This window comes from Nomia melanderi, chromosome 7 (genome assembly GCF_051020985.1).
Source record: "Nomia melanderi isolate GNS246 chromosome 7, iyNomMela1, whole genome shotgun sequence".
NCBI lineage: Eukaryota > Metazoa > Arthropoda > Insecta > Hymenoptera > Halictidae > Nomia > Nomia melanderi.
Window position 1 is genome coordinate 15615234 of NC_135005.1, and position 23153 is coordinate 15638386.

Sequence of the window (23153 nt, forward strand, 5' to 3'; positions counted from 1 at the left end):
GAATTTTCGTGCCGTCGCCTTGAGAGACCTTTGGAGTTCTTCGTGTGAATTGGTTCTCGTGAGTGTAGAGGATGCGTTCGGATAGACTCGATATTAGTGAACGAATCATTCGTACTTGACATTGGTACTAGATTAAATCCCGACATTTCGGAGAATATAATTTTGCAGAAGTTATCATGGATACGGAGCAATTGAGGATTAAGAATCTAGAGAGCGTCTCTTTGTCTCGACTCGATAAAGCGACTCGCCGTACGACGACGTCATAGGTAACGAGACGGTGCCCCGCGGAGGGCGTAGATGCACCAAATCATCGGTCGCAAGTGTTAACAATCCATCGAGACAGCCCGCAGCGAGAGAGCCCGTGCAAGAAACGTTAAGTAACGAGCGGGGCGATACCGTTCCCGGTGCATAAAGAGGACAGTGAACCACGACGAAGCGCGGGCAGGGCAACGAGCGTCATTTAGAAAATAACCGTGTTCCATCCTAAAGATCGGATTTACGACGGAGCCGTTTAAAAGGCGCACTTTGTAGTGGACGAGGAGACACAACGACCACGGGATCCTCCCGTTCGTTCCTCCACGGATGGAATGATGGGTGGCCGAATCTGTTGCGCCGGCGAGGAGGAGCGGCTCTCTTCCTTCCAGGGCGGCGATCTCGCGGGCAGGGCCAGGATGACGCTAATCCTCGCGTGTGAAGAGGACAGTGAACCAAGAGGACCCGGCCGGCCGGCCGGCACGGAGGATGCTCCACGGGTCCGTAACTCAGGCCGCGTGACTCACGTTCGCGGGATCAGAGCGTCGTTGTATTTCAGAATCCAGGAAACCAGGAAGTCGCCGGGCATTATGAAATCGGAGATATTACGCGAGGAAGTTGTATTCACGGCGATCTTATGGGCACGGCCGGCGGGAAGGTGCCGCTGAAGCGTAGCGTAAAATATCATCGTTATGCACCGCCCGAGGTTAATATTAGCCGCGGCGCCGTCCGCGATATTTACTATAAGCCCCATTGTTTTATGCGGCGCTGAACTACGCCGGACAGCCGCTGATACAGTTGTACGCCGCACCTCCGCGCGCTGCCTACTGCGGCCGCCTCTTGCGAAATCGAATCGAATGACCGGCACTCGACGCGCTGTCAACCTCGGCTCCCCTCTTCAAGTTCATTCTGGATTCGCGTATCTTCTCCGATTGCTGGTTCTCCCATTGTCCACCCTTGTATTGTTGTCGATCCCCTTTTGGGAGTATTCACCCTTTGCGACTTCCAGTCGCCAGATGATTTGAAAGAGCAACATTAGAAACTTTGGTATTTACCATTGCCCTCTGTATATTGGAAGAAAATAGCTTCAGTTCTATAATTTATATGTGATTTCTTGATAAATTCATTTCAGAGTATCTCGTCTACATCTAATTAGAACGTATTGGATATTTCAAGTGAGAATCTCTCGAGCGCAAAGGGTTAATAGGGGAATGACATGTAGAAACTCAGCTCTGGGATCATAGGATGAAAGTCTCATTAGGATAAAGGCTACGGGGTGCTAATCACCGAGAAAGGGAGAGTATTCACGATGGGGTGCAATGAGCTAGTCCAGGTGCTCAGTGGACGAAGGGGGAGTCGTGGGGCTGGAAAGCTGTCAGGACCTCATACTTTGAAATAACCCTGGTGTATTATAGTTGTAGTCCTTTGATATTCCGAACTTCTCCTTTGAGCTTTGTTAGTGCCAAATCTACTCTCCCCTAATCGAGCCGGTTACAATTAAGGAACGCCCCTAACACGTTTCACCGTTCTGTTCCAGGTGATACCGGCCGAGCGTCGGGGACCAGAGAAGGAAGAGACCTGGACTCTAGCCCCGGAGCCGCACGACCCCTTCTACGACGAGCTGTCCGACGCGAAACCCAAAGGACCCCAGGACGCGGAGTCCTCGAAGATCCCGGAGCCACCGGCCGACGCCGGTGAGCCCTCGGAAACCGGCACCCTCCCCCGCAACCAGGAGTCCCGGAAGAGCAAGACGAAGAAGGTGAAAAGTTACCTGAGAAAGTGCAAAGGCGCTCTCTCGAAAGGGGACGAGGCGTCCTCGGAGAAGAAGCGGCAGGAGCACTGCACCTCCTGGTACCTGGAAGAATCTCAGTCCCCTTTCCCCGAGGAAACAGCAGTCATATGCGAGAAGCAGCAGGAATCTTCAACGGAGAGGATCACCGAAGTCGACGAAGTCGGCACGGTCGCGGAGGAGGACAATGTTACATCCACCGCGAACCCCTCTAAAAACAACGAGGACACCGACACTCCGGACGAAGCCCTGTCGAGGCTGCTCGACGAAGATCGGAAGAACGATCTGAGAAGAAGCAGATCCTCCCTGTACGAGGACGCGAGGGACTGCGAGCAAATCAACGTCAGCGCCGCCGGCAAGGCGGAAGACGAGGGGAACGGCGCGATTTCTCTGGAGACGCTGACCACGGAGGACACGAACCTGAACAAGTGCGACTCGAGCGACACTCTGATAGCCGAGGGTGGTTGCTCGACGGTGTACGGCGAGCAAGGAGACGACGAGGAGGCGGGCAACGATGAAACCCAGCTGGCGCTGTCCCTGCTCGGGGTGAGTAGGCCTCTTTGTTTACCCGCGGCGAGCAAACAGGGGAATTACTCATAACGCGAGATTCCCCGTGATACGCCGGGCCCGATAACATCGATCTCCGCGGCGGCCTCCGTGGCACAGCTATTGAATCTAACGGTACCCGGCCCGCGAGGTATATAAAAGGAGCGTGCAGCGGCCATTTGAATACAAACCACAAACGGTTACCGCGGACGCGCGAGCGCGAGGCAGTAAAGCAAATTGCGACACAGACGCGGCGGACATGGGCGCTCGCTCGCTCGCGCGCGGATACGTGTATACATGGAAACGGTGGCTCGGCCGGGCCCCGGCTCCCTGCTCGGTAATTTATGCCGCGGGTCTTAATGCACTTGTACCGATGATTAAAACGTAATTTCCCCGCGTCGGGAAGAAACGCGGCGCGCTGCCTTTTTGCCGATCCTTCCCGGTTCCATGATTTACGGCGCCCAGTTTCCCGGACGGGTCTGATTTACACGCGTTGTTGTCGCGTTTCGAGGGTTCCCCGCGTTCGATGTTTATCGCCCGCCGCGGACGGTCGACACGGGGTGCCGCCGGGATTATTGAAATTCGGGGCTTAGGGGGCTGCGATCTGGGTGGTCCGGCCGTTTCCTTGGTTCGTTTATTTTCCGTCGACTCCGGTTTTTCTTGCGTTCGACCAGCGTTTGTAAACTACAGGTGCATTCCGTGATGTCTTTGAACGACGTCGAATGAAATTTTTCAACGATCTAAGGTTTCGTTTAGGTTCGATCCGATGAAAGTAGCGTTCCAGGCTTCGGGACGGTGTAAGATTATTCGTACTTTTTACTGCCCCGGTTGATCACGATGTTCGATTTCCAATGAATAAGTTGCTATAGCTAATACCGCGGGATTTTTACCGATCGTTCGGTATTACCTCGGCCCGAGTCTGGCTGGCATCGATATTACAATGGGAATAATAGGCACTGTAAATCACCCGGGCGTAAGCGAAACCGAAACGTAAATTGCGAGTGTGCCCCGGCGTGTCTTAACGTGCAACGCCGGTTTAATTTCGTAGGAGAGTGTTAATGTTACTGGACGTTTCATAAATACAGTATCCGCATTGATTTCCGCGCGGGCTACGCCCAAACTTTCCCCGTCATCTTTTTCAACGGGCGTGCACCGGTGATTTCTTAGTGGCACCGTGAAGGATCCACGATCTATAAATCTTTCGCGAGCGATTAAGCGTACCGTCGCGCACGACAGTCACGAGCGTCGTTATTTACAGTTATTTTAAACGTAATTTTCAATCGCCGTGTAATAATTAAGTAGGATTCAGTTGTGGGGAACACTTGTTTCGCCGCGGGGTTTACAACTGTTCTCCGATGTGATTGAAAGGTGGCTGCGCCTTCTAATACAGCGGGAGGTTCACGCTGCCGCGTGTTCCGCTGCATACAGGGTGGTCCGCGGTAACGACTGCCGGAATTTTTCCGATTAATACCGTTCGTTCCGCGAATAACGTCTCGCGCACCGAAACGGCCCGCGACTCCGTGACAAAACCGTTTGGCAATACCTTCGAGGTGAACAGAGCGACGACTAACGTCGGAATCTTTACATAATGCCACCGCCGTCCGTTTCACACGATCTAAATAATACACGAGGACCGCGACGAAACCGAAAAATCTCATCGTTAAAACGTTCGCCGCAGCCGGGGCCTGTAATTTCCGCCGGTAGAATGCCCCCGTTTATCTCGCATCTAAACTAAATAAAACTATCTAATATCTGATTCATGTAATATATAATCTGCCCGGCATTCTGCATATCTAATACGCAATCTGTCTAATACCTAATCCATCTAATATTTACTCTATCTAATATCTAATCTGTCTTGTATCTAATTTATATAATACCCAATCTGCCCGGTATCGAACGTATCCGATATCCAATCTATTCGATGCTTAATCTATCTCGTATCTTATCTACGACATCTGATCTATCTAATTTTTACTCTGTCCAACATACAACCTATCTAATCCTCGATCCAACATCTATCCAATTTTTCGTCCATCCAACGTTCATCTGTCTCACCTCCTAAATCAATGGAAAACTCCAACGCAGAACATCCAATTTATCCTCTCCTAATATTCAGACCGTAGAGCCACCGGGCCATTAGTATTTCACTCGATCCATCTGGATAGCTCGGGATCTCCAGGATCAGCGAACAGACCACCCTGTATATCGCGTCTTTCGGCATAGGCGTCGCACGAACCGAGGAACGGCGGCGATGTCGTTTGTCACGGTGGCCCGCGGTCGACTCGCGTACAACGCCGCGCCACGTCGCGCTGCGCGGCGCTGCGCGGCGCTGCGCGTACGGTGCCTCGGATCCCACGAGTCATGTTTCCCCCGCGAACTGTCATCGATAAGGCATGATCGATAAACGAGACAAATTCACGGCGATCTCACCCGCGTTTACGCCCACGCGAATTTCAACGGGAGACAACGATCGAAGGGAACACGGGACGACCTCGCGTGTCCCGGCACACACCGACCACGTGCTCCTTATAAATTCACCGATAACGTTCGCCAGCCTTTTTCCCGGTTGTCGGCCCGCTAAACCCGGCCCGCGCCGAGTTTCGCTCGTAAAATATACGAGCACCGGAACACGGTCTAATTGGGGACTCGCGAATCCCCTACCGTTTCCTTCTAAACACCGGACACTCCCTTTTCTGTTTCTCCCTCCCTCCCTCCCTCCCTCCCCCCGGGGACGAGCCGCGATAACTAGACTGCGAAATTTATGCGTTCATTGCCGATGCCGTTGAATAAAAACAATGAGCCGCGCGGACTCCAATAATATTTGATGTCCGATCTTTTGTTCCGGCGGCAGTTTCGGCATCGCAACATTGTTTCGTTTACAGACGGATTCTGATTGACGTACTGTTAACCCTTCGTATTGCCAGGAGTTTTTAATATGAGCAACTCTGATCATTTTTAGTATGAAATAGCAGCTACTTAGTAGAATGGTATTTTGCTGTGAACGATTTATATGTTTTGTGAAAGGTTTATATATTTTGAAGTTGTTTGATTAAACATGGAGTTGTACACTTATGATAACGAAGTGCGAAGGGTTAATTTCGTATTTTTTAGAGAATCTGTGTTCGTTATAGGCACACTGCGTTTAGTTTGTATAATTCATGGATCTACGAAGATTTCTATATGGTACGTTTCACAGCTTCTTTCCGCGCGGCTCTTCGGTAACGTCGAATTTATTAACGCGATCCGGTTCCGCGAGCAGTAGACAGTGAAAATATGAATTAGCATAAACATCCGCAACCCGTCGGACGCGTTGCGAAATTCCGGTTATGGCAAAGATATTGGCGGGAAACGATATTTTGTCACTGTCGCCGGGTACAGTGCGCCCGTGTGTTCCCGGTACACGACCCCTGGAAAGAATCTGGTACGAGGAACAGAATCCAGCGCCTATCCCAAGCTTTCCAATGACAATTTCTTTCGGGATCCGAGTTCAGTATGTCTCCATCGCCGGCGAGAATCCGGCAAAAGCCAAGTACGACCGAGCGTCGATACACGACGCCTGTAAACTGCACGCCGGTGACTCCCGGCCGACCGTACAACCGACTCTGGTCCAGATAGATCACGTCCGATATAATTAATGAGCACGACCTGCAATTCCCATACACACCTCTGGCTCCGCGGGTCCGCCTTAACAAGTACCTCGGCGAGCCCAGTCTAACCTGGCCCAAACAGGGTACACCGGTGATAGCTGCGGAACTACTTCTACCAGTGGAAAGACAGTTCAATGATATCTCAGATACCCGAGACGATCCGTTCCATGTTGGCCGAGACCGTTCGTTTCATAAATCGGTTTTTCCGTCCGCGAATCGTGGATCGACTGTGGAACGTAGAAGTAGCGATCCTTGAGCTTGATGGTGATCGAAGAAAATATTCGAAGGAATCTTAACACTTGGCACTCTAGGTTGTTTTGTAGTCTATCGGCAACTGCAGCTAATTTTTATAGTATTCCTAGCGAAAATGAGAAATGCTATTCCTTCGATCTTTTATTTTCCTTAGTACAAAATTTGGATGTGGGGAATCGAATAATTTTAGGGTAGTTTCTTTAAGATTCATTAAAATATTTCATATTATAACTGGTGCGATATTGGAGCCCACAGAGTTCAAAGGGTTAACTTTGGCGAAGCTTAGAAAGTTTGTTCTAATACTTCATTTAGCTTAATTAAATAAAAACATTATTTGAGGAGTACATAGATCTTGCAGATATTAACTACATAATAGAATATAATATTCATCTTAGAAGACAATATCTGAAGTGTCCCAGCTTCCTACTGACAATCTTCGCGTATTTAAATGTCTCTACTAACCTACACTCGAATCTACCTCATTCCACTTCGAATACCTCCACCAAAATCGCGCCCACAAAGCCACTTACAAAACAATATCTACAATAAACAGGAAACCAAGTCGCGAACGATTTGCATCGCCAACATCCAACCCGAAAGCTAAAGAATCCATCCCATTAAGGTACCTCGAAAGCGAATCATCTATCGCCGGTATCTCGAAGCGGGAACTCGAGCACAGGTACGTGTCCGCGGAGCGCAGTGACGTGACGGCGTAAATCTGAGCAGCCGACAGTGCCGATCGCCGCTGAAACGCTACCCGATCATCAGTCGTGAAAGCTGGCCGGGGAAAATGACCGGCCGATCCCGTGGACGGGTTAGGTGGCCGGTCCCGTCGCGTCGCGCATTCTCGAAAAGACTCGCATCGCGGCGGGATCCCCGGTCCCCGTCCGATCGGGCACGCATACCTGCGAGCGGGGCCCGTTAGCTCTCGCGCGTCGGATTATAGATTAAGCCGCGCCTCCGCGCGGAAAACGATAAGCGGAATACGGCGCGGGATTTATTGTAATTGGCGGTAATGATGGTTTTACGCCGCCGCTGCCACCACCATCGGGCCATTAAACGGCCGTGGCCGGGGCCCCGAGTCCCGGGGCCGCCTCTCTCGTTGCGCGCCGCTTGCGTTCCGTCCTCTCTGCATACTTACGACCGGGTGCCCCGCGAAAGCGCACGCACTCGCGCGCTCGCGCACCCGGTCCGGCCCCGGCGCACACGTGCTTCTTCTCCATTCCGCTCTCTACCACTCGGGGGCCCTCTCTCCCCGGGACGTTCCGCGCTGGAAACTCGACGCCGAGCCGATCGCCGCGGAGCACGCGCGCGATCCGACCGCGGGGGATAGGTTTCCCCGGCGGGATCGTAAATTTCTTGCCGGTCGCGTTCCATCCTTTGATAGAATATAAATCGTGGCATTACGTAAATGCGTTTCGGGCCCGGCCCTGGGACCGCTGCGACTTAGCGGTGCAATGATTACTCAATTATAGGATGGATCTTGATCTTATTACGGGCGTCTCTCGTGCGTTCGGCTGTTTCGGTGGTTTCAATTGGTTTCCGATCGAGGATTCGATTAGGGGATGGAGCTGGTGGTCTTGTTGACTCGGTCCTTGAGCGAACCCTGGCTGGGACTTAGCGGTGCAATGATTACTCAATTATAGGATGGGTCTTGATCTTCTTATGGACGTCTTTCGTGTGTTTCGCTGTTTCGGTGGTTTGAATTGGTCTTCGATCGAGAATTCGATTAGGGGATGGAGCTGGCGATCTTGTCAACTTGGCAAGTCAGGTGTAAGGTGAAAGGAACTTAGACTTGGAGACTAGTGTGACAGGACATTATGTGCGTGGGACTTTGTGTAAGCAAGCTGCTCGAGGATTCGAGTACGTTTGAATGTACTTGGCTCGTTGCGAGTGGTATCGAGATATTTGTCGAGTGCTTGTATCAGCGTTTTGATTGAAGTGTCTCTAGTGTAGATAGCTTTAGAGGAGCTCCTGCAACTTCGAAGTACTTGAATTAATTGAGAGTATCGCGGATATCGTAGAACTCCAGTAGATTTAAATTGGTCACACAGATTTCAAGGTGGTCTAAGACCATCGCCTTATCAGCTCAATCCAGAATCCTTTCTACCGTATAATTTTCTTCGGTTATCAGCGTCTGCTCGATCCAGAGTAATCTACATTGCTTCTCCCTAACCCGATCAACCTGTTACGAAAGCCGCTCGGCTGAAAATCATTTCTACCTCACGATCGCTACCCGGTCCACTTCCTACAACATCTACCCGACCCAGAAACGTCTGTATCTCCTCGTCTCGATATCATCAGCATCCAGCCTCTTCCGATCCCCTATGCACAAGTCGCAGCCAGTCAGATGCTATCGGCGCACCGCGTCGTGTCTCCCGAGTCGGAAGTCATGCCGACAGTCTAATATATTTCAATCAGCCTTCGACTCCGGTCACGTGACAGCCCGGTGCAAGGATCAAACGAAACTCGAGCCACGAAAGAAGAAAGGAAAGAAGCAGGAAAAAATCAGAAAACACCGATACCCGATTCATTTAACGTGCACCTCCTTTTTCCAGTCGTCCGCCTCCCCGTTCCCCATGTCAGACAGAGAGGGAGAGCGGCCGGACACCGGGAGGTGAACGCGACTCTCTGTCGGCGTGCCCCATTAGACCTAATAGGAAGTGTGCTCGCAATTTGCATGATTCGGCCGGGAGACAGGTACCTTTCTAGTTTCTTTATTAGCATCGCCGCGGCCGGGGCTGTTTAAATATGGAAGATATTGAATAAGCCGGTTACGTGCCCGGGGTTCTCGAGTGTCGGATAAAGGATCGTTTCTTCATTGAACCGTGGCGGGTCTGCTCTCCCGATCGCCTGAGCCGCGACGATCGAATCTCTCGCCGCGCGGCGCGCCGATCCGCTCGACGCGCGAAACGGAAGGGAGAAACGTAGAGAGAGAGAGGGAGAGTAACAGGGAACGAGATAGAACCAGGCCAGGATTATTCCGCGTGACTTCCGATCGGAATATAGTTTACCGGGCCATTCTTTTCTTCGGCCGGGCGACTTTCGCCGTGACGAACGACCAGTTGCCGGCCGGCGGAGGGGGCGGAGGGGGCCAGGGTCTCTCGGCAATTTCTGCCCCGATGATCGGTCGGGCCCCGGGCAACGCGATAATAAGGTGTCAACGTTCACGGACCTCCGTCGTCCCGTCGTCTCCGGACCGTTTCCGGGTTATGCTCGTGCGAACCGAAACAACCTGGGCCGATAATCGCGCCTCGTTCCCGATCGCGCGGCCCGACAAAGACGTCCCCGGTAACGATCGCTGAACGAGGTTACGGTGGCGAACTTTACCCCGCTCGGAAATTACTCTCCGCAGCCGCTTTCGCGTGTCTTTGTCCCGCGACGCCGCGGAATTTCGCGTGAAAGTGAATTGGGCATTCGTTGCTTCTGCATCGAACGGCTCTACGGTGGTTGTTTTCGAATCTTCCTCGATGTTCCTTTTTTCACTGGGCCTTCGTGATTATCGGGGGATTCAGAATTGATCGACAACGTTCTAGTGGGAAGTACAAATTAGATTGAATATAATTGCCGAGGGTTGAGTCGAATATCCGTGCCAAGGGATAGGATTCGCTAACCTAATCAGTCTGCGTCTCTCTAACTCGATCTTCGCAGAATCCACGCCCCTATTTAACGGATGTAGAAAAAATCGAGAAATTCCTGTTCACCGTGCTCACGAGAACTCCCAACGATTCTCCGTACCCTGAATCATCGTTCCCCTTCCCACTGTTCTCTTTATTAAAGCTACCTCGGCGCAATCTAAACGGAAAACAATGTTTCACAGTCGTCGAGATAGGAATCCGAGCAGCGGTATTCCAAATGAAATCGCCTTACACGAATCCAGAGCAAAAAAACACCGAGGACATTCGACTCGCGGTAGCCTGCTAATGAAAACAACACTCGAGTACCGCCGGGACACCGGGTGGCTCGAGCGTGCAGTCGAAAAACAAAGTTATTCGGAAGATAATGCGATAGCAACCTAATACGCACCGTTACCATCGCTCACGAGCCCAACAAGAGGATCGAAGCTCTAAATCATATCACGGACGCGCGAATCGCATCGCATCGCATCGCATCGCGGTGCATCGCGGTGCAGCGAGTCCGGTACCGGCGAGTGCATTCGATCTCAGTGGCGCGCGCGCGCGCGAGCGCGAGAGCGAGCGACCGGCCGTATGAAATTCAATCCCGATAAACGGGGTCGAAAAGGGGACTAATAACAATAATGCCGGGGCATCGGTGTAATCGGCGCAATAAGTAGCCGATTATCTCCGCGTAATTATCGACAAGTTATCGGTATCGCGGCTGAGGATCGTTCGGCGCGGGCGAGCGATCCGGGGCTGATTTTTACGGCGCGCGCCTCGTAGATTCTCGGACTCCGGGGCCCGGAGTCGAAAAACGGCCTCCGTCATTAATATTCCCCCGGAGTTCGGCGCAAGCAACACCCGATACCCACCACTTGGAACGTATAAGATTACAATCCTCTCGCTACGGTACCTGACTACCGTTAAATATATGTTTTACAGCGTGTTCGGGTCGCGGCGGGCCCAGAGAAGGAGAAAAAGAGAGAGGGAGGGAGACGAACGAACAGAGTCGGGAGAAGAATGAAAGAGACAAGGAGAGAGATTGGGAGACGGAGAGAGGACGAATCAGAGGAAAAGGTTAGAGAGGGAAGAGGAAGGGAATAATGAAGATGGAAGGAATGGAAAAGAGAAATGAAGTAATACGCATGAAAGAATCGGAAGAGAAACCGATGAGCAAGAATAAAACGAGAGACGTAATGAAAGAACGAAAGGGAGGAAGAGACTGAGATATAAAGAAAGGACAAGTGGTTTAGGGTGTTAGCGTTCAATCAGGGCCTCAGGCCCGATTAAGAGAAGCGAACGCGTCGCGCGGCTGTCTCTTCGTCTCCCGATATACGTTCCTCGGGCCCGACGATGTCGCTCCGTTCGGAGCCGGCATCCGATTCGATCGGATCGTGTCGGATCAGCTTTCAAGGTCGCCGAGTTTCCCGAGATTCAATGGCAGCCCACGCGAACCACGGCTAATAAGCAATTAAATTTCGCGGTTTACCGAGCACGGCGACTCGCCGATACGCGTTACGCGGGCTGCGGTTTACCGCCGGCTCTACCGATCGATCCTTTTCGCCTACGACCGCTGCGCTGCCGGCAATTAATGCCGTCACGACGCGTCCCTCTCCGACCGTCCGCCTTGATTTTTAGTCGACCCCCTACAGGAAGATCTTCGGAACTTCGTAATCGTCGTTTTCTTGTCACCATGGGATACGGGAAGGAATCATTTAGCCATCTTTACCGTTTCCGTGTGTGCTTCTTTGCCTGTTACTTCGGAGAGCTCGGAGGATCGAAATTCGGTGTAGAATTTCGAGAAATCCGTCAGAATTTTGTGTACAGACATCATTCTACCGCAGAAATCTGCCATTTAATTAGGGGATGCTCCGATAAGAGTATACACTTCGGTAAACATACGTTCAGTATCGATCGAGACACTGAATCTAGCACAAGACCTGCTAGAGACTCGAGAATTATCGCGCGATTTACGGTTTAACGCGTTAAGCGCCATGACAGTCACCGGTACTCAATGACTAGGAAAGGATTGTAACATTCGAGATAACCGACGTCGAATGGAACTGTTTAGCAAAGTAATTAAGTCGATAATGTAACGCGAACATCGAATAACGCGTAATTCCTGGCTCTCTTCGCTACGAAAGGAGAACTCCACGCAAAAGCGCTCAAGATTTTCATGGCGCTGAACGTGTTAATACCGCGCGTTATAAATTCGATATATCGAGTGTTCCCTTCGAGATCCGCGGTCGCCGGCGATTCGTCCCCGGTAATCGGGCAGTAAATAAAGCCTTTTACGATTCCTGCGGCGGCTCGGAGGCTGACAGATCCCCGGCTCTCCGCGGTTAAAATTCCCGTGAAACTCATCGGCGCGGCGAGTTGATAAGAATCGTCGAAATCGCAATAACCCCGGGAGAAAGCATCCGCGGAAACGGCAGCTTTCACGAAACCGCGGAGAGGCTTAAGCGGCCACTTTTTCCGGCTGCCGGGTCTCGTCCCCCCCCGGCGGGGGGATCCCCCGCGGCCCACCGAAATCGTTTTGCGGTTTGTTGTGCAACGGGCCGGCCGCCGGGCCCCGGAATTCGGGCCCGAGGATTGGATTTTGCCTGGCACTTTTACTTTCCAATTGGTATCGAATTATCCCGTGTCGTACAGGTAATTCCCTGTGATTTGTGAACCTCCCCGAACGTTAAGGCGAGCTAAGTACCCGTCTGGCTTAAGTGAATTACTCCGAACTGGTTCCCAGGCGTAAAACTGTACCTCCGACTTTCGACTCGATAAGAATTCAACGGCACGTATCAGATTCTCGCACATTAACAAGGACATTCCATTTGGCTCTCGTTTTCAAGGATCTATCCACGAAAGCCTGAATTCCGAGGATTTTTCCGAACGCCCGACTTCCTCGTAGGTGCACGATAGGAGAAGGTTCCGCGCACACGAATCTGGCTTCATATCGCGAACGAACGAGTTAAGAACCGAAGTGACGCATAATAAATCACTTTCTAATATTATCTTCAAGACGAAGTGCCCTCGATGAGAAGTAAATCTTTCGATTGCTCCCAGCACGTTTAACACGTTGAATACCGTGGGGGTCGCCGGTGATCCCCCTCGAATTCAATTACTGCGATTTCCTCGATGAAACGATGGTTATTCGAGAACGTTCCTATATTCTAAATAATACTACCTAAATACTATTACTACCATTCAAAACAAACCTACGATAATAACGATGCAATTCAATTAAATAGTTTAATATTTCCTTCTGATTTCACGTATTCTTGAAATCGTGCATTCAACGTGCTATCGAGCGATATCCCGTGTTAGCACGTTGCCCAACGGATTTCGAGCGGGGACGACACGTACCTGACGTCCGACGCTTTCTTTCAATTTCACGTCTCACTTCGCGAGGTATCTCCGGGTTCTCCGTCGGGCCCGTTTCCCCTCGGCGCGTCCGTGAACCGTCCGTCCGCGGTCTTATTAGGTTCCCCGGGCCGACCGTTTTCAAGGGTTCAATCCACCGTGAACCGGAGTCTGCCAGCGGTTCGCCGTTTCGCGTAGATCAGAACCGTCCAGACGTGTTCGCCGGGAGAAAGTGATTGGCCAGGAGAGACTTCCACGGCCTAACAGACGCCCTGCCTCGAGCCCCGACGTTCTTTCGTGATGCTCGTGATACGGCGATATCTTCTTGCCGGCGCTGCTCGCTCGGCCGATGCACATGAGCCGTGCTGCGCGTGTCACCCGGCGAGCGGGTCACGTTTCCGGTAATTAATGGCTCACGTCATCGGCCGTGGTTCAGCCACCGGTTACATCTGTCGATCGTCCTCGTGCATCTGCTTGGACGCTCGATGGACGAGCCTCGGGATGGGTTTGTTTGGACAATGACGATTGTGGACGCTGGCTGTTCGCTTGATTGGCTCTGGGGAACTGCGGAATCTTGTGTGTTCATGATAAATTGATACGGTCAATGTTTCGGTAAAGGGTTGTAGATACGGTGTGTTTACCGGTGTTATTGTATCTAATCACCTGTGGAATATGTTTCCGTTGTAGCTGAGGATGCTTAGCTACCTGGCTCTGAGTATTTACCAGTGAAGAGACTAACTCGAAGTAAAAGGGAAAATTGCGATTTATCGATGTTCTTATAACTAGGTACTCGTGGAATGCTTCTGTCGCTGTAGGAAGATGCTTAGCTACCTAGCTCTGAGTATTTAGTAGCGAAGAGGCTAACTCGAAGTAAAAGGGAAAATTGCGATTTATCGATGGTCTGGTAACTAGGTGCTTGTGGAATGCTTCTGTCGCTGTAGGAAGATGCTTAGCTACCTAGCGGTAGGGTATCCAGTATTAACCGTTTCGATGCTAAACAACTTTTGTGGATATTTACCAAATATGCGGAAGTGATTGGGTGTGTGTGCGAAAGAATTAATAAGAGTACTTATCTAATGAGATCACGAATATTGTGTTATTACAAGAAAATACCAAAATATAATATTCATTCAAATAAATTTACTTTGATTTATTTTTTGAAGAAATTTTGGCACAACACAAGAGCGCTGTAGCGCTCCTCAGCACTCTGCCTCATAATTTATGCAAGGTGTTTCTTTATGTAATGAAAAATATTGTCGAGTGCAAAGGGTTAAAGTCTACCTGAAAGTAAACTGAAAAATTGGGGAATTACAACTTTCTATTCAGAATTCACTTCTGAATGCTACTCTATATCCACGAAAGTCCTAAGTATCACCATCAGCCCGTCAGACTTATTCTACTCTCACCCCTCTACCGCCCATCCCACTAAACATACTCGAACTTCTCCCACAATTTCCCCGAGTAACACTCGAAACGACCTCTCCCGTAGTCTTATACTCCCCGCAAACACCCTCTTCAATCGCAGCGACGACAAAATTAACGAGCCACTCGCTAAATGTTCGTTCTCACCCCTCGTTCCTTCACCCTCCACTCGAAGCGAAATAACGGAACACTTTCGCCCTCGAGAAGGCAGCCCCGCATTTCCATAAGTCCATCGACCAAGCAACACCCGTTGACACATTTTCCACCGTGCCGACAGAGAGGGGTTGTAGGCGAAAAATGCGCGTTACGTGACGCAACACGGCGTTTCGATCCAACAATTACGAACCGTATCGCAACGGTTGCGTCTAGCGTGGCGCGCCCGCGCGCGTGCATTCGTGATCGATCGTCATGATTCATCCGCCGTTCGGGGAACGAACGAGAATATAGGTTGCATACACCCGTAAGTCGCCGTGCCGTGGAAATAGAATCACGCAACGCTTGTCCTAAATCCCGGGCATGTCGTTCTTCACCGCGGAACACAACGAGAGAGGGCCGCCGGTGCTCGGCCATTAATCGACCGTATCCTTTAATCCTTCAAACGTGTACAACCGTGGCCCCTCGCTCGTCGCGGGCCGAAGCAACACGCTAGGACGACCGTGCGCAATCCCTTTTGTTCCTCCCTCGACTTCCGAGGCCTCCGCTCTCCACCTCCTGATTTCACGTTCTTGTTAATTTCGTTACGAAACGGGCTTACATCGCGCTTCGCTCTCGGGGAATCGTTGTACCGCGGCGAACCGTGTGGGAATTAGGGACGGGATTAACTACGCTGTGAGAGGATTCGAATAGACACGTCCGGAGGAAGATGGCAGTGTTCGGAGATTTTTTGGGAAGAGGCTTGTCCATTCGATTTGTTTCGGCGTTCCTCGGAGAACTGAAGGCTTGTTTCATTGGTACTGATAGTATTGTTCTAGGTTTCTGTATTTCTGTATTAGTTTCTATATTAGTTTCTCTATTTTCAGATTTCTGTATTAATTTCTACGTTAATTTTTGTATTAACCCTACGAAGATTCTTTGAAATATTCAAAACCTTCGGCAGAACTGAATTACAGATCAATTGCTTGAATAATGAAAAAAGGGAACTACTCTCTTGCTGTTTCAGTGACTAAATCATTTGTTATTTAGTGTAAATATGAAAATTCGATCTCTCTGAAATGTCGACAATATAGCTATACTATTTATCTATTGGTCGTTTATCACTGAGAGGCGTTTAACACTCAGAGAAACTCGAAGCTAATGAACGACAGCGTTGTTTTATACCAGCAGTATTTACTAACTATGCGAATCGAAATTTAAATATTGAAATTTATTCGGATTCGCGGGCATGCACGCAAGCTAATTCTCATACCGAATGGGGACATAGCTGTCGAGCGCTGTTTGCTCGAGGATACAGCGACAGACACGCGACAAAACGGCGGATAGAGCGAATAACCAGCGGAAAATTTCATCGAACGAGACGAATTAATCGGCGTCAAATCGGTTTACCACGGGGCCCCGGTTATCCGCCGTGAAATTCATGCGGATTAAATAATTCGTGCACGCCGGTTACAAGCCTGAGACCGTGACGAACGCGGCTCGAAAGCGCATCGCGCCTGCTTCGGAAGTGCTCACGGTATAATAGAGCACACGCGGCTCCCTTGATTCGTGTTTCTCCTATGTAATCGTATAAATCATTATCCACGCATTTCTCCCAGTAACAATTCAACGTTTATCCTTCCATCATCAATCTTTCAGTTGTCCGAAACATTCGTTCACCTTTGTACATCCACCGGACCCAACTACTTTCCATTCATTCTCATTTTCGTCGAGAAACTACTAATAGAAACTACAACCACTAAGAGAAAAACTAATTCAATTAGAAAACGATACACCGGAAAATTAAAATTCCTTTCGAACAGAGGAAAATTACAAAAATGATTTCCCTAGTCGCATGACACCTTAACTCACCCCTATGCGCTCGAAAGATTTCCACTGGAAATATTCAATATTTTTCGATGAGACAGACGACGTTTGAAACTAATTTAACGGTGATTCACAGGAAAAGTAAGGAACAAAGATATTTTATTTAAATATTTCACATAGCAACGCAAACTTTCATTTAAAGTACTAAATATTCAACTTCATAGTTTTGTTGTAAATCAAGCGGTGAGAGTCACCTCTCGAGTGCAAAGGGTTAACTCACCCCTATGCACTCGAAAGTGTTTCAACGCAAATATTCAGCAGCTTCCGATTCAGTTCTGAACGAGCATTCCAAGCGAACGGTTGCTAAATTTACACCAATATATATACTCTTTTCTATATTTAATTAATAAATAAATTCTATGGAAGCCAGACCTGCTGATCATTCTACAGATACATATTCGTGCAATCGGATCAACCAAACCCGCCCGAAACATTTACCTAATGATGTTTACAAAATTCAATGCGCGTCGAATTGACGCGCTCCGTAAACTAGTGCTAAGATAGATGAGCGAGGCTCGTCGTTCGAGTTAGAGGAAGGAACACGTGGCGTCGTCGCGACAGGATCGTGGTCATTAAAGACGGGCCCGCGGGACGGGGGATAATCGTTAAGAGGTAGCCCACGCGTTCCGCGGCCCCCTTTTTGCGAAGGATGCGCGGCGATGCGCGGCTGATGCGCCCGCTCGTTGCTCGATATTTATTCCCGTGGCGTGTTACCATAGCGCGCCGGCTGATTATCCGTCCGCCTTCCGAGTAACGACCAACAACTGCTGCGAGTCGAATCGCGGCGGAGGATAGCCCTCGCCTATTCCTCGCCGCGCACCTGGCACGCGGGTACGTTTACGCGTAGATTAAACCGTACGTAATCAGCCGTGATGGAACGTTCGAACAGGCCGATGCGCCGGAGTCTTATCATTCCGGAACTCACGCGCGTTCCATGAGGATGCTGCGTGTCTTCCAGCGATCACCGAGGTCAGTTGAACATAACGAAGGATTTCAACGGCGTGATTAACACTGAAACTACCGAGCAGTTAAATCGACGTTCTGGAATCCGTTTATAGAAACTCGAGGAGTGCATCTATCGCAACTGTAATTGAATTCAGTTTGCGTAGCACTGAGTCGATTTCTTTAACTTCTCGGAGAAACATCTGTCTCTGTTAGTAACTACGGTATGAAGGGATCAGGAGTGTTTTACCTGTCTGCTAGGTAAATTGATGACCAGAGACGAATTCGAGGACGTGAACACTTTAGGCGGATGATTAGGCTAGTATAGATTGCGATGAAAATGAAGTTATTCGAGAAAGAGTGAAATAGGGTGTTCAGAATTCTTTTGGTTTTAACCCTTTGCACTCGGAAGTATTTCGTTAGAAATATTTAACATTTCCTATGCGTTGAAGAAGAGAACTATTATCTTTCAATATTTCGTACATTGATACATTATACAAAGTTAAATACCAAACATCAAAGTTCACAGTTTTGCTGTGTCAAATCATTTGGCGACCTAGAGGCGCCTCTGGAGTGCAAAGGGTTAAATTAACTCCAAGAGAAATCGCAAGTGAATCGAGAAACCCTTTCAATATCTATAATAATAACTACCACACTATAATATACAAGACTATTAATACGGAAGTTTAAACTATCCAAACTACAGACTACAATCCCATCTTGGTCTTACGTACCAGTCGAGCAGTAGACGTGTCAAGGGTTACCAGTTCCCCCGAGAGGGTAGAGGGACTCTCGGAACGAGGGTTTGAGGTCAAGAGAACAGGCCCAGAAGTGAAATGGAAACACATGTTCGCCGGTCGTAGCCGGCGAGACAAGGGTGACCTTTAATTGCGCTGCCAGATAGCGATCGCGAGTCGAAAGAGCGCGATCTATCGGGATGTTTTACACCTGAAAACGGGCCTGTTCGCACCAGGGGGGGTGTCCCGTGGTGGTTTGCCGGCCGCGCGATTGAGCCGTCCAGGTGGACGTCCCGACGCACCGGGACGTCTGAACGGTCTTTAATGAAGAAAGACATCCAGTGTCGTGGTGGCTGACGGAGTACAAGCGTTGCTAACGCGCCGCTGATCCTCCGCCTCTTCTTCTTCTTCTTCTTCTTCTTCCTCGCGTTCTCCTTCTTCCTGTTCTTCCTCCTCTCGTCTCCTTCATCTTCCCTTTCATCCGGCCTCCGTCTCCGCGGACTTTCCAGAGACCGCTCGGCCTTCTTTGCCAAAGAAACCGGTGAAGTGCGATCAACCGGTCGTCGCCAGGTGCTTTCTACCGGACGTCGAGGAGCCGCGAGGAGGCCGGCCGTGGCCGGGGTAAAAAGGCCCGCGCGTCTGATTACATGCGCGAAAAAAAGCCGCGTTGACGAAAACGGCTCTCTCGGCGGGTCTCGCCGATTCAATCAACTTTTTCAATCCTCGCGGGCACGGGTTCATTAACAGGTTCATTGAGCTCCGCGCTTCCGCCTTCGCCGGTGGTTTCTTCGAGCGTCGCGAGATTGCTTGGATCTCGGGTTATTTTCACGTGGCCGGGGAAAGGTTCAATGTGGGACGCGCTTCGCAATTTTCGAGGATACTCGAAGATTGCGGAAAGTATCGTTGAAACGTGAGACGAAAGAATTAACCCTTTGCGGACGAACGTCGACATTCCGACAGCATGAAATTCCCATGTTCCGAAGATTAAGTAACAAACGAATGATTTAATTGCTCGAATAGCAAGAGAGCACGCAGTTTCCATTTGTTCTATTATACAATTGACGTATAATTTAGCTTCATCCGTTGAAGGTTTGGTACATCAAAGAATCTTCCGCAAAGGGTTAAACTGGTACCCGCGATGGCGGAGACCGCTTTAACCGTGGGTATTTCAGCGACTCGAGAAACCAGCGGTCGTAGAGAACATTGTATATTCAGTGGCAACTATGAAACTCATTGACGCTATCGTCCGCGAATATCGAGAGGATCAATTTGCGACGTTGTTCGAGGCTTCACAATATCCCCTAAAGTACTCAGACGGAAACGAAACCCGACGTTTCACAAGTCCCCGAGCCTAGCGCACAATACCCTAACTCTTCCGACACGAAATATAGCCTGCTCGCCCGAGAAGCTCCTGGTACCCAGGCTTTCCTACAGACACAAGCCCGACGACGACTCATCGTGAGCGTTATAGTCCTCCACTCCAGGAACGCCTAGCTCCCGACAGTTAGTATTGATCTTGGGTTCAAGCAACAGCCATTAGAAGCCACGTAGCCCGGCGGTAACCCCTCGTGCCGCGGAGATAAATACACGGTGGCCCACTTTCCGCGGCGTCTTTCGAGCGTCCCGGGGGCTTCAATCATAACGGCAGGGCCGGCTCCATAAATTTGTCGGAAAAAGATAGCGGCGCGGCGGTGTACACGTACCACGAGCGTCGTGGGCTCCATCGCGACAAGACGGGCCGGGTCCCCGTCCCGGCACAACCACGTGGAAAATGTCATCCTCGTGGCGGAAGAGGAGGCTCGACGTGTGCTGCGAGCGTGGGATGTGGGTCACAGGGCTCGGCCCGGGTGCGATCGCCTCTTGGAAACGGAGAAGAACCGCGGGGACGCCGCGGACACGAGCCGCGACCCCGTGTGGATGCGACAACGCCGCTCACCGCGCCGTTGTAATGACCGTCTATTACCTAATACCCGTGCACAGACATGGTCTGTGATTTTCAGACGTGCACAGACGGCCACGGTGCCGTCGGTTCGCGACGAGCGGCAGTCGATCACGTCCTGGCTTCTAGGGAAGAGCTGATCTCAGACTCCAGCGAGCCTATTTCTGGAGCTTACGCTCCCTGGAGACATGTTCTTCTTTTCCAACAGGTTGCAGAATATCTAGAAATTCGTTATTTAGTTTTTGTCTCAAGTTTTATTGATTCGTTTCGCCTACGTTGGAGTTTCATCTAGCGGTCGTGTTGGTTTTCGAGAAAGAGGATCGGTGATCTAAGACGCTATCGATGATTTTTTAAGAGCTTATGCTTTCTGGAGACATGTTCTTTTTTAACAGGTTGCAGAATATCGGAGAATTCATTGTTTAGTTTTTGTCTCAAGTTTTATTGTTCGTTTCGCCTGCGTTGGAGTTTCATCTAGCGGTCGTATTGGTTTCCAAGGGAATTTTCGGGTGCTTTGGGAATTGCTTTCTTCGAGTATCGTTGTAGTCTTGAGAAATTGTTGGTTCTAGGTGGGCAGACATTTTGGGGAATTTCTGAAGAAGTCTGTTTTGTGTAGTTGTTTGGATTGTTGCTGTTGGAGGTTAGACTATCGAGTATACGATCGGGTTACAACTCGATTTTCTCACGGGTACTCGGAAGACGACCAGCCGCTGCATCAGTTTCTCCTAAAGAAACTAAGGAAGCTCACCCTGGTGCCGGTACAATATTCATGCATTCAGCGCTGATTATATTTGCAAAACACTTTCGAGCACGCGACTATCGACGAACCATCAAACTGTTTGAGCTATCCTCCTTTCCCGTCCGCGTCAGAATCTATTAGGCAAGATCGCTAAACTGTCTCTCGTATACTTTCACGGGTACGTCATTAAACATAAAGTTTCATGGCCAATCTGTACCGGGCCTGAGAACACCGGAAGATTCCCAGGATTCTGTCGCGCGAGGAATTTTTCCACTATGAAAAATAGCGCCGGAGAGAAAGAGGGGGCAGCGAGAGGTGAAGCGTCCCGGGGATCAATATTTGTCCTCTTGTCTAGCGGTGACTCGGACCTCGTCGAGAGTATCGGACGTTGCTCGAGTAATTTAACTCTCCCATTTAGCTCTCTCTCTGCTACAGGGAATTTCTAACAAACTATTCGAACCACCAAAAACCTGAAATTCCATCCACAAGATTGCTCAAAATTCAAAACACACCTTCCAAAAACTTTAGAATTCCACAATTTTAAGAATCGAAACCTAATAATCGATCCTTAACATTTTCAAACCTAAATTTCATTCGATTCAATTGAAACTGTTATCATAACCCCCATCGTGTTCTAATTAGAATTTAAATACAACCTCTGTAAATTCAACTTAATCAGTTGACTGCGTTTGACGAGTACACACGTCATCTTAAAACTCTTAATGGTGCTAACTTTTTCAACGATGGATTATCTATTTTTTGAGACAAACACATAATTCTTCTTCGTTTTGCTTTAGTTTTTCGTTAGTTTATCGCATTTAACGAGTATACACTTCATTATTTGATTTTATTGCGCAATGATTTTTCAAACGAAGTTCCACACTTAAGTGGTTAAAATCTTCGAATGGTAGCCAGAGTCTTACCCGAAAGGTCCCACGGGATCGATCATCCCCTGTAAAAATGAAAATGAAAGTTCGAGCAGGCGTCCGCGCGTTGTTCGCTCGCGGAAGCATGCGTTTCGCGTTGGCGCGGGATAGAAGTGTGCCGTGTTCCGTCGACAGGTACCAACTTGATCGCCACTCGCGACGTTAATGCTCCCTATAACCTGGAAGCGGATAAGCTCGCGACGTGTACGACCGGTCAGTCGACTTAGCGTACCCTCGCCTCGCCCCGCGTCGCGTTAGTATCGTAACGAGCCAGTGGTATCGTTAGCGAACGAGCCATCGATGACGTTTCCACCGGCGAGCGTCAGTTTCGACGGTCCGCCGCTCGGAAAGGGGTCAACGGTGTCTTCGGGGATTAAGCTAGGATTCCACGGTGAACCGACGACCCCGTGGAAAACATTTTGGAGATTCTGCTGGGAAGTCGGACGCTCGGACGTTGATGTCTCAGAGGATTAAGGCTTAACTTCTCGGGGACTTATCCTGCATAGCTGCTCGTCCTCGATCTTCAGTCCCGTGAATGACGTAATTTAACTGTTAAGTGCCATGTGTTTCGATGCTTTGACCTTTTCATCTTCCTGTTTTCAGTATTAACCCCTCGCCATACAATAAGCGAGACAAGATTTCTAGACGAATTCAACGATCGATGTTGTTCGTTCTCCAAGAATCAAAGCAAACAATATATTGATAATAGCAAAATAGTTTGATTCGTGGAGAATGAGCAGCATTGATTGTTAGCAGTCTAGAAATCTTCACGAATCTTCAAATGAAATTTCCACTCGAAGAATTGACAGTTTCCTTGCATTTCTCCCGAATTGGTAGTAAAATATTACACAGCGAAAGTAAATACTACATAATATTACTATTAACCCTTTGCAACTCAGGAAGTGACTCAGTCACTTGGTTTGATACAGTAAAATTCCAAAGTTTGATGTTCAATTTTCATTAGCAACA

At 49.6% G+C, this 23153-nt stretch overlaps 1 protein-coding gene across 4 annotated transcripts in view; it reads left to right on the plus strand.

The window, feature by feature from the left end:
- LOC116425178 (uncharacterized) overlaps positions 1-23153 on the plus strand; it is a 439005-nt gene that overhangs the window by 41240 nt on the left and 374612 nt on the right. For all 4 annotated transcript variants that reach the window (XM_031972538.2, XM_031972539.2, XM_076369562.1 and 1 more), the window contains one exon: positions 1790-2587. In XM_031972538.2, coding sequence (XP_031828398.1) covers positions 1790-2587 — 798 coding nt within the window. The remainder of the gene's footprint in view (positions 1-1789; positions 2588-23153) is intronic.